Source organism: Phasianus colchicus, chromosome 12 (genome assembly GCF_987193195.1).
Source record: "Phasianus colchicus chromosome 12, bPhaCol1.hap1.1, whole genome shotgun sequence".
NCBI lineage: Eukaryota > Metazoa > Chordata > Aves > Galliformes > Phasianidae > Phasianus > Phasianus colchicus.
The window spans coordinates 19,406,508-19,422,197 of record NC_143447.1 but is presented as its reverse complement, the minus strand read 5'-3'; the positions used below and the strand labels follow the sequence as shown (position 1 = coordinate 19,422,197).

Genomic DNA, 15,690 nt, shown 5'->3' with positions numbered 1-15,690 from the left:
AGATTTGAAGTCACAAGGGCTTTCTATGCCTTGGTTATTAATAAAAACACCATCAGTGATATAACAATAATTGTGTCAGAAATAACTGACCTTACCAAACTTTGAATAATCACGTGAAACAGCGTTCGGTTCTCTTTTCATCCACGTTACTTACTTTTTGTACGTAGCATTAATGCTGACACCTTTTGGAAAACCTCCCAGCCAGAGAGGACACAATACTGAAACTGGAGAACTCAAAACCTCTGTGTAGGTTCTCAGGGACTGACAAAGCCATGGTAACAAGCCAAAGTGGATTTCAAAGCCAGAAGTATTCTGCCTGCCTCCAAAACCTGGTGCCAGCATAATGCAGTGCAAAGCTTAAACCCATACTTAAAGTCAGCTTCTTTGTGTGATGATCAGAGCAGCGAGTTGGGCTGAGCCTTCCAAACTGCATCTGCACTGATATCTAAAACAAGAGGAACTCCTGGGCAAGCAAATAAGTTTTGTCAGAAAGCTCCAGTATGGGACACAATTTCTTACTTGGCACAGAAACATCCATCAGCATCAGACAGTTATGGAGAAAGCAAGAAATCTAAGTCATGGTCCTAAAGACATCCCCCAAAACTAAGGACTGTTTCCCTCATCTTCCACATAAAGACCAAACTAGCATTAAAAATGTCTCTGGGATGAAACACAAATTCTTGGCTAAGGGAGCAAATCTAAAATTGAGAATTAAAAAAATCCAAGTAGAATAGGGAGGAAAAAAAAAAAAAAGGACAAAAGGACAAGCAAATTACAGGCAGAATGTATTACACTTCGCTTGCAAGAATGCATAGGCTTATTCCAGGCTAAAGGTTCTCAGAAGTGCTTAGCACTGATCCAACTGCTCTCACTGTACCCTATGGATTGCACTGATGTCACCAATGGGAAAAGAGTTGGGCCAGGACTCAGCAGTTAGGAAAGCTACACCTTGCACTTTGCTTATGGTTCCGTTTCTAGAAGTTAAATCCATTCATTCTTAAACACTGCAACATAAAGAAGTCACAAGGTCTTTATTCCAGCCTTTAGTCTTAACACTTTCTTATTCTAATGATCTTTTTTCCCTTTTTACAAGTAAATGTAGATAGTATAAACGGAATTAAGAGGCAGCAGCACCACACAGCTGCTGTTGATGATGAGAGCCAAACAGAAGGCCATGCTCAGCATTAACAGCAACCACCTGACCTTATGACTTATCCTTCTGTTCTGGATTAAAAGACCTGCTCTCATACACCAAGCTGCTAAATGCTGCTGTTACGGGTGTTGCTAAGGGTGGTGCAATATGACAAGTTTGCAAACAGTTGGGGAAATGTGCCACTTCTTTATGGAGAAAAAAATAACTGATAGTGAATAAACACCGTGGACCAAATTTCCAAACCCAAATCTTTGCACAGGTGCAGTCTGATAGCCTGCAAGTCCCACTGCTTCCATGGGGAGTTTAGCAGGTGCTCAGCACTTTAAAGGTAAAGAGGCAATGGCACAGGTAAAAGACAATGGTGCATTTCAGCACCTTCATTTACAAGAACATCAGCTCTATTGCAGACAGGAAGATCAGAAAGCCTCATTTCACATCTCCGCTGATCTTTACCATGCAGGTGGAAGGGGAATCCAGGTCAGTTCAGCCTCTTGTCTTCACCTGCATCCTCACCCATCCCAATCGAAGGCTTGGGAAAGGAAAATAATTGGCAAGGTCCCTTTATTTGCATTTTGTTCTTCCTTTAAATGATTGCTGCTGCTTTCTGCCAGAAGGGGTGCACAACATGAGGCAGATCAGAGGTCATCTCCAGTATAATTCCAAATAATTTCTGCGTGGTCAGTAAACACCGCCATCGTGCAACATCACAAGGGATGCATGCCCTAAAGGCTTAAATATTTCCAAACAAGAATTCGGAACTGCAAGCATTTATGTCCATCATATTTAAGAGTCTCTGAATTAGCAGCACACACGCTCCAGGCAGACACATGCTTTGGCACGAGCAGCTGCTTTCTTCCTGCGTGTGATACTGCGTGCAAATCTTGCAGTTGCAAGAACAGAAAAGAGAAATGGTGAATGGTCACAGAGAACACCCACAGATTTGATTTGTAGGCTTTGGTGGATAAATATAATACTTTTTCATCAAGCCTTGCAAATAGGGAAAATCTAAGAGAACAGAATGTTTGCAAAGGGGACACAAGACCCACTGGAACAGAGGTTGTAAGTGCAAAGAGGGAAATAACAGTAGTAAGAGATCATTTTAACAGGAAGGAAACAAAATGCAGCATAAAACCCTACAGGGCCTTATCTGAGTTCCCCATCAGAAAGACAGAAACTGCTCAACAGTGCTTAATGGCACACATTTGGCTTGGGAATTTTTTTTTTCCTGTCAGACAGCTCTTCCTCTGTAGTAAATCATGGGCGAGATCCTCACTTCTTCATATACTGCTTAACCAAACCTTTGTGCACAGCCTGGGTAGGGCAGCAAACGCCGGCTGAGGGGGAAGGCCTGGAATAACACACACAGGAACACACAGCTGGGAGCAAAGCAGTGCTGCTGCACCACACACCAGGGCTGTGTCTGCCACGAGACGCTCTCAGGATTGGTACACAGAGGGCAGCAATGATTGCAAGCTGCCGTCAGCTGCGTGCTTCTACCTTTGGTGCAAGAATGCAACGTTCCAAAGCACATCTCCACAAGGATGCAGGGGCAAACTGCAGGGAAGGGGATGGGAGAGATGAGAGCACGCTCAGAAACAAACTTGGTGCAGCGCTGCTAAACAGCTGCGTTGGAAAATAATTCCTTGCTTTGCAATTAAGAACCGATTTCCACTGAAAACACACAGGACATTGGGTTAATAGATTTCTTTAAAAGAAAATCTGTTTTGGCTATCAAAACACTAAAAGTGAGGAACAGCTGTTTCGTCAGTGAGGACAGATTGTATGGAAGACTCAAATATCAAACCACAAATTAAGCCAGCATTTATTTCTCTTCTATTTACATTTTCAATAAAAGTAAGTGAAATTGCATTGAGGAAAATGCAGCACAGCACAGAACATAACACAAACCCCACACTAACCCGTTTAAAACAAAACTACCTGCAAAGTTCTCGATATTTTACTTGATATTTCAAAGTCATAACACTGCATCTTGCTCCATATTGGGAAAGAACATCTATCTTTACATGGTTTTTCATGTTTATATGCTTAGCAATTAGAAGCACACTAAATATATTTTAAAAAACCAACAAAACAACTCACCATCCATGAACTCTGTACACAAAGAGATTCTGTTTTCTACAAAAAAAGCCCCATAAAATCCTATGATATATGACGAGTCGCACTGGAAAAAGAAAGGCAAAAAGAAGCTTGTAACGTTTTCTGTAGGACGATGATAAGCAAGAGTAATTAAAATGAGTAAAAAAATCTGTACCTTATAGAGAATCTCCAACTCTGACATGATCTGTTTCTGGAGCTCTAGAGTTATATCCAAGGGTATGACCTAAAACACAAACATCAGACACACATTTAGCTCTGCCATGGAAGCGAAGGACTCGACACAAAAACAGAAGATGTGTATTAATGTGAGCAAAGGAATGGGAGCAATTGGTGGAAGGACTGCTTTAACAGTCACGGGCAACAAAAGGAAATGAAAGGACAGAAGTATTTGCTTTGAGAAGTTGGTTGCAAATAAACCAAGCTATGCAACCAATCTGATTCATGAAAAGTGGGGAGATTTGTGGGTTATTCATCTGACCAAGAGACGACCCAGGATTTGAAGTCGAGCCCAACACGCAATGAAAACAGCAGCTATGGTGGGTCTGTGGTCTGTGAACAGAGCCTGCAACTGACCCCTCCTGCTACAAACACATTTAAAAGTAAATTCTGGAACGCTGTGACCTTGATGAAGGTGCTGATTTTAAGCAAGGGCCAAACAGGCACTGCAGTATCAAAGGCAGATCTGAATATCTCAACAGTGCCCTACAGGGGTGTCCAGAGCCACCTCCTGCAGCCACTCTTACAGTTCCAGCTTTGCATTCACCCCTCTTTCTAACATAAATTTTCATCATTGTATATTCATTCTTTTTTTTATGAAACGTTAAAAAAAATTAAATATACAGAATAAATGCAGATGGCAGCAGATGGCACAGATGCTTCCAGGTAAGCATCACTAAAGCATTCCTCAAAATGACTACAAACAGCCCAGCTAAGCAGATCAAAGCAGCCATTCACTGCCAGGGTCATCTGCTCCCCCCATCCATGCCCTCACTTCTCATTGCTTCCAGGCTGACAGCAGGACCTTCCCAAACATGCTCACTGCAGAGCAACGATAACCCATAAACCATAACTCTGTTATGACCTCATTTCTTGAATCCTTTCACCGGAATTTTTAAGAGAACAGTAAATATTAAAAATAAGACCACAAAACTTTCTTCCACCTTCTCCAGAAGCCATCAGAGAAGACCAGTCCACCCTTGGCAGTACTGAGGAGCTGACTTTTAAAACCAATCTATTCCATGATTACAGGAGACTTGCAGACTTACTTCTCGAGTGCTACTATATAAATCAAAAGGACTCTGAATGCATTCAGCCTGGCTCGGTCTCCTACCATAGGATATTTCACAGCTACATATATTAAGCTCAAGGAAAACAAATTCAGTCCACTTGCAGAATTAACAGAGCAGGCTGCACATACTGCTGACAAAACCAAATGCGTGGAGAGCATTTCCAAGCACATCTTACAGTATTCTGTCTAACAAAAAAAACCCAATATCCTTCTATCAGGAGTTTGCTTTAGGGTTATTTATACAAGCTGTCACTAAACTAAATTGTAAGTGTAATACAGGGCTGCCGAGGAATGTTTAGCACACTTGTCTAGATCAATAATCATTTGCCAACAATATTCGCTTACATTTTTCCGGCGTGAAAAACCTAAAATAATTTGCTGGTATACCACCAGTTTTACTGAATACTAACAGAATTTAATCTGTCAACTGTATAAAACCAAATTTTATCTCACTGAATTCCACTCAGTGAGAGCTTTCCCAGGCTCATTCACCACCCCACATGACGACCGGTTAGCGTCATCAGCCTCAAACACATCACTGGGATGCAGCAAACCAAGACCTGGCATGAAGGAAGGTCTCTGGCTGATTGCATTAATCATAATTACACCCAGAACCTGCGCTCTAATAGTGATGCTAATTCGGAGGAGTGGAGCTCCCAGCTTATGGTGATGATACCAGAGAGTAGAGCCCTCCAGAAGCCCAGTCTGGAGGTGAACATCCCTGCAGAGTACACTGGGGAGTCCACTGCCTCCCCTTCTCCATGCAATTACATGTAAGTGTTTTATTCCACCCAAACACACGTGGTTTGCATGACTCACAAAAGCAGAGACATCCACCTGATGGTCAGAGGAATCTTAACTTATTTGCAGCACTGAAATGGGGGCAGAAAGAGGAAAAAAGTCCATGTAGCACTGCTTTAATCTACACTTGCAATCTTCACTGCCATTCTCTTTCTGCATCATTTCCGAGCACGTCTAGAAAATGAGAAAAGACTCCTCAAACCCACAACTACCGAGATAGAAGCCATAAATACGGATTTGGTTGCAACTCCCACCATCATAGCACAGGTAAGCAAATGAGATGCAATGCTAAGCAAGTCTCTAAAACAGCACCTTCAGAAATAACCCTTCAGCAAAAAAAGTGGTTTTCTCTGGATTACTGAGAGCAGAGGAGTGAAGCTGAGCTCAGACAGAACCCCTCGCTGCAGGAGGAGCTGGGCTGGATGGGCCCTAAGATGAGGGAACCCAGCACAGCCCCCATTCCAAGTGAAAAGGGTTAACTCCTGCAGGAGGAATACCTGAACATGTTTCCTCTGCTCTCCACTACACCTTCAGGACAAATAAGGATGAGTTGTCAAGTTAAATACGAGCAGTCAAGTGACTGAATTATAATTTACTCTGTGCTCAATTTAAATTAGTGTGAGGCTATTAAAATATACAGTATAAATACGGCAATTCATCACAAGCTGTCATGGATGACTTCATCTATTTGCTGGAGTGGCATACGTTCCACTAAAGGGAACGAGAGCAAAATCACAGGTCAAATAAAGCTGCTATTCTGTTTTAATTCACTTATTTAATCTGTGGCGACATAATTGTCTTTTACAGTATGTACAACTCCAAGGAAACTTGGGAGTATTGTAGTCAGTATACAAATGATTAATCAAATGGTCCATTTAAATGCTAGCTTAAGAGCAGGAGAAGCTAAAAGCAGTTGAAGATCAGCAATCAGCCCATGCACACCACATTTCTCCTTTGGATTTTTCCTCCTCACTAAGAAAAGGTTATGTTTGAAAATCTATGAAGTCTTTTGCACATTGCCTACCTGTAAAGGATATACAAACTACATAATGACAAAGATAGTGTTGGTCTATGATATAGATATTAGCATGATTTTGATCTATAATATAGATTTTAGCATCACTTCGTTTGCCTGTCCAATATATTTGCAAGATTAACCAACAGCTGACAGCATTTTGATCAACAGGTCTCCAGGCTGATGGCATGTCCTATCAGGTCTGTGCTGATCCTGGCACAGCTCTCCTCTTGTTGTTGCTGGCTGTGCTGAGCCATGGATGCAGTCACTAAGTTTATTAATAGAGCAAACCAGCACGATCACTGCCATAGCAGGTTTCCTGACCTGCAGCCCGCGAGCATCTTATTTTAACTATGAGAATACACACACGCTGCTGCAGTATCATCTCAAAAACACAACTGACAGTGATAGAACCACCACAGGCAGTACCTGCACGCAGAATTCCACTTCCCAAATCTTCACAATGCTAATTAACCAGGAGGACCAACCCAACCCTTGGACTCGAAGGGAAACAAGAAGGTGAAATTGCGGGGGAAAGGCTTTTTTTTTTTTTGCCACAGGGAGGTGATTTCAATTAACCTTGCAAAGGTTGAACTCATTTCCCCTCCTGCCGGCACCATTTTGCTCCCGTTCCTCCACCTCCCTGCAGCTGCCTCCAGGGCAGCCCCAGCACAGCCCACAGTGGGCAGTGGGGGCACAGGGGGACAGCAGGGAAGCACAGCATCCAGGGGGAGAGCTTCCTCAGTTCTGCACTGGAATTTGCAATAAGAGTATCGCTGACAGTTGGATTTTCTGCACTTTTGTGCTTATTGCCATTGGGAGAACTGATAACAGATATCACTTGGAAAGACTTTTTCAAGTGATTTTTTACATTCCATGCAACCAGAAGTTATGTCAATTGCAATACCTGTATTTTCAACATGCAGAGAATGAGTTCAGACCTGGTGTAAGTGCTTGCTTTTACTGAACTCATGGCAAAGTTGAAAGCATTTCTTCCAGCACAGCAAAGGGCCTGATGTGATCCTCAAGAAAAAAGCAGCACCCAGGACTGACAGGACCTCCACAAGGGCTGACATCAATACTTTTTCTATAGCTTAATTGCATTAACAGTTCAACTCTAAGTCATGCAGAGGTTGGCAAACTGCAGTTGTTGTAGCATTACTGGTTTGCCACAGCTTTAACTGAACTTCAGAGAGCTCTGCTACTCACCTGACCAAACAATACCACCACAGCACACAGCTTTGCTGCTAAGAGCACAACAGGACAAATAGCTATAGGTAAATACACACATCCAGCTGTATAATAGGAACCGCAGGGGAGAGGAAGAACGTGACAATAAGTAAACCTGCTAAAGGCACAGAATCTCCCAGGAACACAGAGCACAATCCTTAAGAAAACAGACATTCTCTTCATTTAAAAACACCCCTGGGGACACCGTGGCATTAGCAGAGCTGCAGTGCTGACACTCAGTGACCTCTGCAGCCCCTTCTGTTACACCTGAGGTGAGCAGATCCCTCCTAGCTGTGCCCACACCTCATGCAGCCCTGGGCTGGGGGTACCCATGCAGTGCCAGGGCAGCTCTGCAGCCCCCTCAGGGTGAGAGTGGGACCACAGGAACTCTGTGCCCATCAGGATTGCTGTACTGCAACCTGCCTGCATAAACAATGGGGACTTGAATGCCACGAAGCAAACTGAGTGCTAAGGATCAGAGGGAAGGGATGGAAACCCAGGTCAAGAAAGAATGGAGTGAAAGAGAGAGAGAGAAAATTACGGTAATATCTTACCTTTACTGCCAGGATTTTTCCACTAGGGACGTGGTATGCCCTGCGTGAGGGAAAAAATTAAATAACTCAAGATGACATAAAATTCTTTTCATACATACGTGCAACATGTATACGCTAATTTCACAGAAAAACGACTAGGAGCCAATACTTTTCACTCTAAACCAATTCCCATAAAGCATTTCTCAAGACAGACAGTGATGAACACAATTGCTCTGCGGAACATACCTACAATGAAAGTGCTGAGTAGTTGTGTTTTGTTTGATATCTGCACGCTTTATATACAATCTGTACGTTGCAGACTCTGGCACAGCGTAACGGAAAGCTGGAATTGTGAATTTATTCACTTTCTCATTTTCTCTGAATGACCAACTGCAATATTGAGTTATTCAGACCCGTAACAACCAGCAGGGCTGGCTGCACACAGTGCTGAGGGCCTTTCCAGGGTTCAGACAGAGAGATGCACAGCTGCATCACCACACCGATGCGAAGTGTCCAACTCTTTACCAAAACCTAAAGACCTGCAGAGGATATGTGTGAAATGAACTTTCCATGTTCAGTTATTAGCAGTAGTGACTCACGTATTCCTAACCTAAGAGAAAGGTACAAGAAACAAAAAAAAAGTCTACTGAAAATCCAATGGAACTTTGCAGACAAGGAGAACTAATGAAGCTTCTCCCCATCACTGGCTTTCTTATCTCAGACCATTTGCACGGTGCCCTCAATCTGTGTCTTATCTGTGGCACTAACATGGAAAAATGACAAAATTTGAGCACTATGTCCCTCTAGCAATGATTACTGAGGAAAGAGCCTCACAGCCTTTTTCTACATACAAAGTCATACGTGGTACAGAGCACTGGGTCTCATTTATGACCCAGAGCGCTTCCAGAATTACCATTAATAGCTCAGAAACTTCTGAAAACTTCACCTGTGATTGGGAACTCCTGGATAAGCACTGATGGAACCGAGTGCCATCAGCTTGTAGGAACACACGTGGTTTATAAAGAGCATCAGAAATCAGCGTTACCAAATGTCAGCTTAAGCACAAACAGCAAAACCCCGGGCGGAGCTCTGAGAGCGGCGGCTGAGCGCATAATCGATGCATCACGGGGAGGAAACGAGCTCTGCTGCGACGACGGAGGAATCGACAGCAGCAAAACATGACGGACTTCAGATCAGCAGAAATGATAAGAAAATGAACAGGTTGAGATAGAGTGCTCAGCGTCTGTTGGCTTCATACGCGCTGCGCCGGGCAGTTTGGCAACTTAATTAGCTTGTCAAGAAAGCCGATCTTTTTTCCATAAGAGAGATCTCCTGTTTCCAAGTGAATTAAAAGGGAAGACTTGATTATTTAATTATGATGCACGCTAATTCATCCGTGGAAGTTTGGGTTAAATTTCCAGCAGAGGGCAGATACCTGGTTTGGTTTACAGAGCATTGACAGTACCAATTTAACATTTAATTATCACTGAGAATTGGATCACAAAGGAGATGCCATGCCCATGGGTACAGCGTGTCCGTTGGCTCTGCGAATGGCGTGCTACCTGGGAGGAAGGGAATTTGTTTACTCTGGGCTGATATGGCATCTCAATTGTCCTGACCTTCCCCAACACAATAACTGCAAAGTGATTAATGGAGTCTGAATGGGAGCTTTGGTTACACCAAAAGACAACCGTACACCTCTGTAGTGTTTTAATTAACAGCTAGCACTTCAAATTAGTCTGTAGTTGCTGCAGTAATTACCTGTTCCAATGAGTGTGTAGGGAAAACGCTTTTGTTAGATATTATGTAGAACCGTAAGTTGGAATTGATCATTTTGGTTATAGTTGGAACAGCTGAAACCTGAAGACTGAGCACTCATGTGGCTTCAGAAGGATAAAATATAAAATCCCTCAGAATAATGCACACAGCATGAAGAGAACCATACTTTTTTGTGCACACTGGGCCCATCAAAAGTCCTACAGATGTCTATTGTCTAATAAATTAACGTTCATACTCTATAAATAACATGAAGTCCCATCTCAAGGGTCAACTCTGCCTGATTTCAGTGTCACCTCCAGAGGTAAGTAAACAAGCTCGTCATTGTAGAGCCAGATCATTAGACAAAGCAAACCAGCACAATGCAGAGGTTTCCCAGCAGTGCTGCACATCTCAGTGAACACACTTGAAATCTTCAGGATGGAAGGCAAATGATGTCACCTAACAAGCAGCTACAACAACTCCACTCGCTAGGAATGAGCAGTGCCTAACAGCCAAGAGAAGTGGGAGATAGAGACGAGGGAAAACAGTTGCTAAATTGTTGCTGAATTACTTCAAGGCAAAAATGAAGAGCAGACATAAAATGCATTGAATGCTTTGCAAACTATTGGTTCCTCATGTTTGGAAGTATGTTTCAGTCGGTGTCCATTACAGAACTGGGACAAAAACTGCATGTGATTGAGGAAACCGAGTTAGTATTGCCAAGTGAGAGAAGGGATGGGCAACATGGTGGAAAGGAGGAAATGCAGCTGCATCCCTATATATGTTAGGAGGAGCTGGTGCAGCGACTAAGCTGTGAGATTGCTGTTTCACTAAGAGTGAATTTTTCAAAACTCAGCCCAATAATTTCAGGTTGGATATTAGGGAAAGTGTCTTCTTAAAAAAAGTGGTTGGGCACTGGCACAGGCTGCCCAGGGAGGGGGGGGTCACCATCCCTGGAGGTGATCCGGAATTGTGGGGATGTGGCACTGAGGGTCAGTGGACACAGTGGGGTGGGATGGGGTTGAACTTGAGGATCTTTTCCAACCTTCATGATTCTACGAGTCCAATTCCTTCAAAATTCCCTCCTGCTCCATTACAACAACATCTCCTAAGCAAGACTGGCACAGCTGTACCAAACATTTTACTAACCATGAATGTTAACTGCATCCCTCAGCATTCAAAGCCTTGTAAGGACTCATGCAAGCTGAGTCCTTTAGCACAACTTGGTCTCCACTACTCCAAAAAAATGAAGAGTTGCCCTCAGGGAGCTCAGCCGTAGGGGAAAAGTTGTGGGGAAAGGAGAGAGATGGTGTGAGCACCCACAAACTCCTCTTGAGCCAGCAAAACCCTTCAGAAAAAAGAAACTTGTGATGTTCTGCATGGTACAGCCCGTGCATCCCCCGTGCTCCATAAAACAAAAATCAATGCTGTGCAAAACTAGAGTAGGGCTTTGGGGGAACTGCCAGCTCCCCTGCATCTCTCCCCTCCTTGGAAGGAGGATTTCTGTAGGAAAGCAAATTAAAAAATGAAAGCGTCAGGAGCAGCTGCTGTTTTTAAAGAAGAAAGGGGGAAAAAAACAGGAGTAGCTGAATTTCATATTGCTTGCTTTGTTCTTCCTGAAATATATGGCAAAGAAAGCCAAAGGAGATCGTAAGATGCTTTGGCTCCATCTTCTTTATGAAATAAATCACAGCCTCTCCTCACGTTAACGCTGAAAGATTCACACACCAAATAGAGATAGCCTATAAAAGCGCTGCAGAAACTCACTACACTTCAAAAGTAAAACAAACCCACCAAACAGAACATGCACGGGCTTCTTTATGAATGGCAAACAAAAACCAGCACCCCACAAACCTCCTAAGACAAACAATGTGCCATTCTTCCCACAAGGAGTTTTACCTAAAAGCTGCATTCCTTGCTGTGACTGTGGCAGGATTTCTCTCAGGGCAAAGAACTGACTTCAGCTTTCAGCACTGCACGCACTCGAGACAAACAGCAATTTTCAATTTGCTTTCTCACTTTGAATTGCAAAGCATTCGCCCACATCTGTGTGACATCAGGACAGCCACCTCGGAAGCGCAGACTGATGACACAAAGATCCTTCAGCTCCTTCCATCAGCTTGTCCTAAAACATGCATTTTTTCCCAACTTCACTCATGCAGTGTTATCTAGAAACTCAGAACAAATACAGCCTCTCCCTAGAAGCAAAAATGGTACTAATTATTGCATCGTGATGCAAAACAGCACTGCAGAAGCCCTCAGCAGCCCACCACTCAGCCCTGCTCTCCCCATCTGCTCATGTGGCCACCAGGATATATTTTCCTATTTTTCTCCCCAGTAGCCACGGAAGCAATCTCTAATCAATAAGATACTCCTTACCAAGACCAAATGATTCAAGGGGAAGCCATGACCTGTCTGCTACGCCAATGAGTCAGTCCCTTCCCTTCCTAGAAATATAACTAACATCAGCAAATATGACAAAATGATGTACTGACAGCACTGCCATGTTAGTGATGTGAGGGCAGGAAGCTGGGAAGCAGCGCTCCCCTCCAGTCAAAGCACAAAGAAACTTATAGCTCATGCCACAACATAGAGCTGCTCTTGTCCTACTGCCCCACAAAAACCAGCAGTGTGCCCCTTACCATCCTGCTACACACTGCTTTCACGTGCACACTGCTTCCTGCAGAAGTGCTGGGTGCTGCACGCTGCCTGTGCTGATGTCTTGAGGATGGAGATGTCCTGCCTTTCTCATGCCTTGCTCTGTTGTCTTCGGGACAAAGCCTCAGGCATTCTCACCCAGAAATGACCACGCAGAGAGAAGCCCTTATTTGAGCTAAAAAGTTAACATAGAAAGTGATGGCTGTTGACAAGCAGCACCTTCAGATGTAGGGAGGCAGACCAATGCTCTCCTGCCCTGTGAGAAATAACCTAGAGCAAAATCCCTGTGTCAGAGTCACACGAGATGAATGCGCTTCTCTAAGTGTTATGTGCTGCAGAATGACATGCCAGCCACCAGCTGCAAACTATACGCAGCAAATCACCCACAGATTTGGTTTACTGTTAATTTTTCCTTTTTTCCCCTCCATTTTCCTAGCATTGTCACTGTCTGTAGTGCTCCTGGTCAGGCCCTGGCAGACTAATGATGGGATTGTCACGTACTCAATGGCCATCTAAAGAAACAGATTCAAATTGTTTCTAGGAAATAAACACTCTGACAGTTGTTGCCTTCTGCAATAGACAAACACATTAGCCTGACTCTCTGGCTGTTAAAACAGGAAATCCAAAGTGCACAACAGTTGTAAAAAGGAGCTTTTATGGGGACTGTGCTAGTACGAACAGCAATCTATGCCAACCTCCCCTATATCTAAAATCCCATTACAGATGCTTGAGCACTGATTGCAAAATGATTTGTTGTTAAACCAGAAAACAAATCAAAAATACTTGCATCTAAATTCTGAACTTTTAAAAAGAGCAAAATTGGCACTAACAGCTGCAGGAAGAAAATGCAGAAAGCAGCAATATGTCTCACTTAACCCATCTCTGTGGGAAAGAGAAGGCATTTGAATCCAAGCTGGAGAGCAGCAGAATGAATCCCTCACCTCTCACTCACAACCTCCTATTATCTCCATCTGTTACCACTTCTACCCACCTACCTTCTCCATTGCAACCACTCAGGCTCATCAGCACAGTGTGAACCCAGTGCAGTTTTTGGGAGGCATCTGAAGCAACAGAGAGGGCCAGAAAGTACATCACATCCTATGGTGATGGTAACTGAGGTGTCTGCCTTCCACCTACAGCTGGATGATCCGCATCACCAAATCATGTGTTCATGATGTACTCACAGCAAAACAACCGTTAAGGAAACACAAAGCAGATCAGCAATGACTACTGCTGGAGGACAGAACTGTGCTAAGAAGCAAAAGTTTTCCAGGTATGTCCAGAGAGCTGCAGATTTCCCATTCCTGGAGATGTTTGAGGTTAGGATGGATGGGGCCCTGGGCAACCCCACCTGGTGTCTGATGTAGCAGTTGGCAGCTGTGCCCACAGCAGGGGGTTGGAACTCAATGATCTTTGAGGTCCCTTCCAGCCCAAGCCCTTCTATGACTCTGATTCATTGTAACACCTGAAACAGCTTTTTCTTCTAATCACAGTTCACTTTCAGGTAGGAAGGTTGCATGGAAGTTTTAGTTAAGACAACAGACAACATTTCCAGGAAATTGCTGCAATTCCATTCTGCTCTTTAGGATCCAGAGCAATTGAGTGTGGAACAAAGTATCCAGAAAAAACACCATCACCACAATTCACAGCATCACAAAAAGACCCCAAGCAGGGGCTACAGCCCAGGACCAGGTTGCTATTTTTAACCAAGAAACAGCTGATGTTGCCTAAATGAAGGCTAGCTGCAATGAGAATTGCACTGCACTCACCCAGTGCCTCCTGCAGCACCGCTGAGAGCAAACTTTGGGGTTTCTCTTTGCCTTCTCTTGCAAGCTATGGACACACAATGCAAACAAACCGGCTTTAATTTAAGAATCATCCAGTTTCTAATTAAACAGCCATAGGCAGCTGGCTGGATACATTTTAATCAGTTTCAATAACCTATTGATTGCATACTGAAGCTTAAAAAATTAAAAGTAAAAAGATGATCAGGGAATTGTCCCATCTCAGAACAACAGTAGAACCCTCTGTAAATAACTCCTCTTTTAACCATCAGCTAAATGAACACTTCAATACCGCAGCACAAAGTCTTCTGCAAAATTACTTTAACTAACAAGCAGAAATTTATCAGCTTCAGCCAAAATCAATGCTGAAATCAATTTGAACACTGGTTGTGTCTAAAGGGGCTCATTGGCAATTTAGGGAAATTACACCATGTAAATGCCTGTGCTTTAATTGAACAGTTTCATCAACTAGGCTGTGATTGCTGTCCATTCATTTATTTACTTTCACTGCAGCTACCATTCTGCAAAGGAATGGTTTTTGTCAGACTTGAAGGAGGCACTTTATCTTCATTTTATGCACTTTCGTGCATAACAGATTTTATGAGGCAGGCAAGCGGTGGCTGGGGTCAGGAGGAACAAGTGCCCAGCAATCACTGGTCAGTCTTGTTTAAACTGCAGTGACAATACGCAGAAATGTCACAGAGTATTTCTAATTCAGCCCAGCTATGATCACCACAATGCTAAAAATAAAACAAAATAACCACAAGGAGAAGAAAATGAATGCAATCTGAAGAAGGAGCGAAATGAAAATGCCTCCGTAGCCGTAGCACAGGACTGCAGGGAGCTGCGAGGTGCAGACAGATGCGCAGCACAAATGAGGACGTTTTACCTTTTCATCCTTCCCCTTGCAGAGCAGCTCAGCAGCACTGTGCAGGGCAGTGCTGGTGGCACACAGCCAGAGCCCAATGCTTTGGACACAGTTGCAGAGCTGGGTTTGGTCACTGCTCTGCTACCTGGGAAAACGTCAGCTTGAGTCTCTGCTCACCTTGCTGGACAATGAGACAGGTCTCCTCTGCAAACAGCCCTCAAGAATCTGAGAATTAAAGTATCTTAAGATGGGGCAAAGGGCGAGAGGGAATGGCCTCAAGCTGTGCCAGGGGAGATTCAGGTTGGATATCAAGAAAAACAACTTCTCTGAAAGAGTGGTCAGGTGCTGCAATGCGCTGCCCAGGGAGGTGGTGGAGGTGTTCAAGGAACATTCAGATGTTGTACTGAAGGACATGGCTTAGTGGGAAACATTGGTGATGGGAGGACGGTTGGGCTGGATGATCCCAGAGGTCTTTTCCAACCTT

General features: G+C 43.7%; 1 protein-coding gene across 4 annotated transcripts in view; it reads right to left on the bottom strand.

Moving 5' to 3' along the window:
• MAP2K5 (mitogen-activated protein kinase kinase 5) overlaps positions 1-15,690 on the bottom strand; it is a 111,254-nt gene that overhangs the window by 65,796 nt on the left and 29,768 nt on the right. For all 4 annotated transcript variants that reach the window (XM_031587880.2, XM_090149179.1, XM_090149180.1 and 1 more), the window contains exons 9-11: positions 8,160-8,199; positions 3,426-3,494; positions 3,254-3,335 (exon numbers count right to left, since the gene is read on the bottom strand). In XM_031587880.2, the coding sequence (XP_031443740.2) occupies positions 3,254-3,335; positions 3,426-3,494; positions 8,160-8,199 (191 nt within the window). The remainder of the gene's footprint in view (positions 1-3,253; positions 3,336-3,425; positions 3,495-8,159; positions 8,200-15,690) is intronic.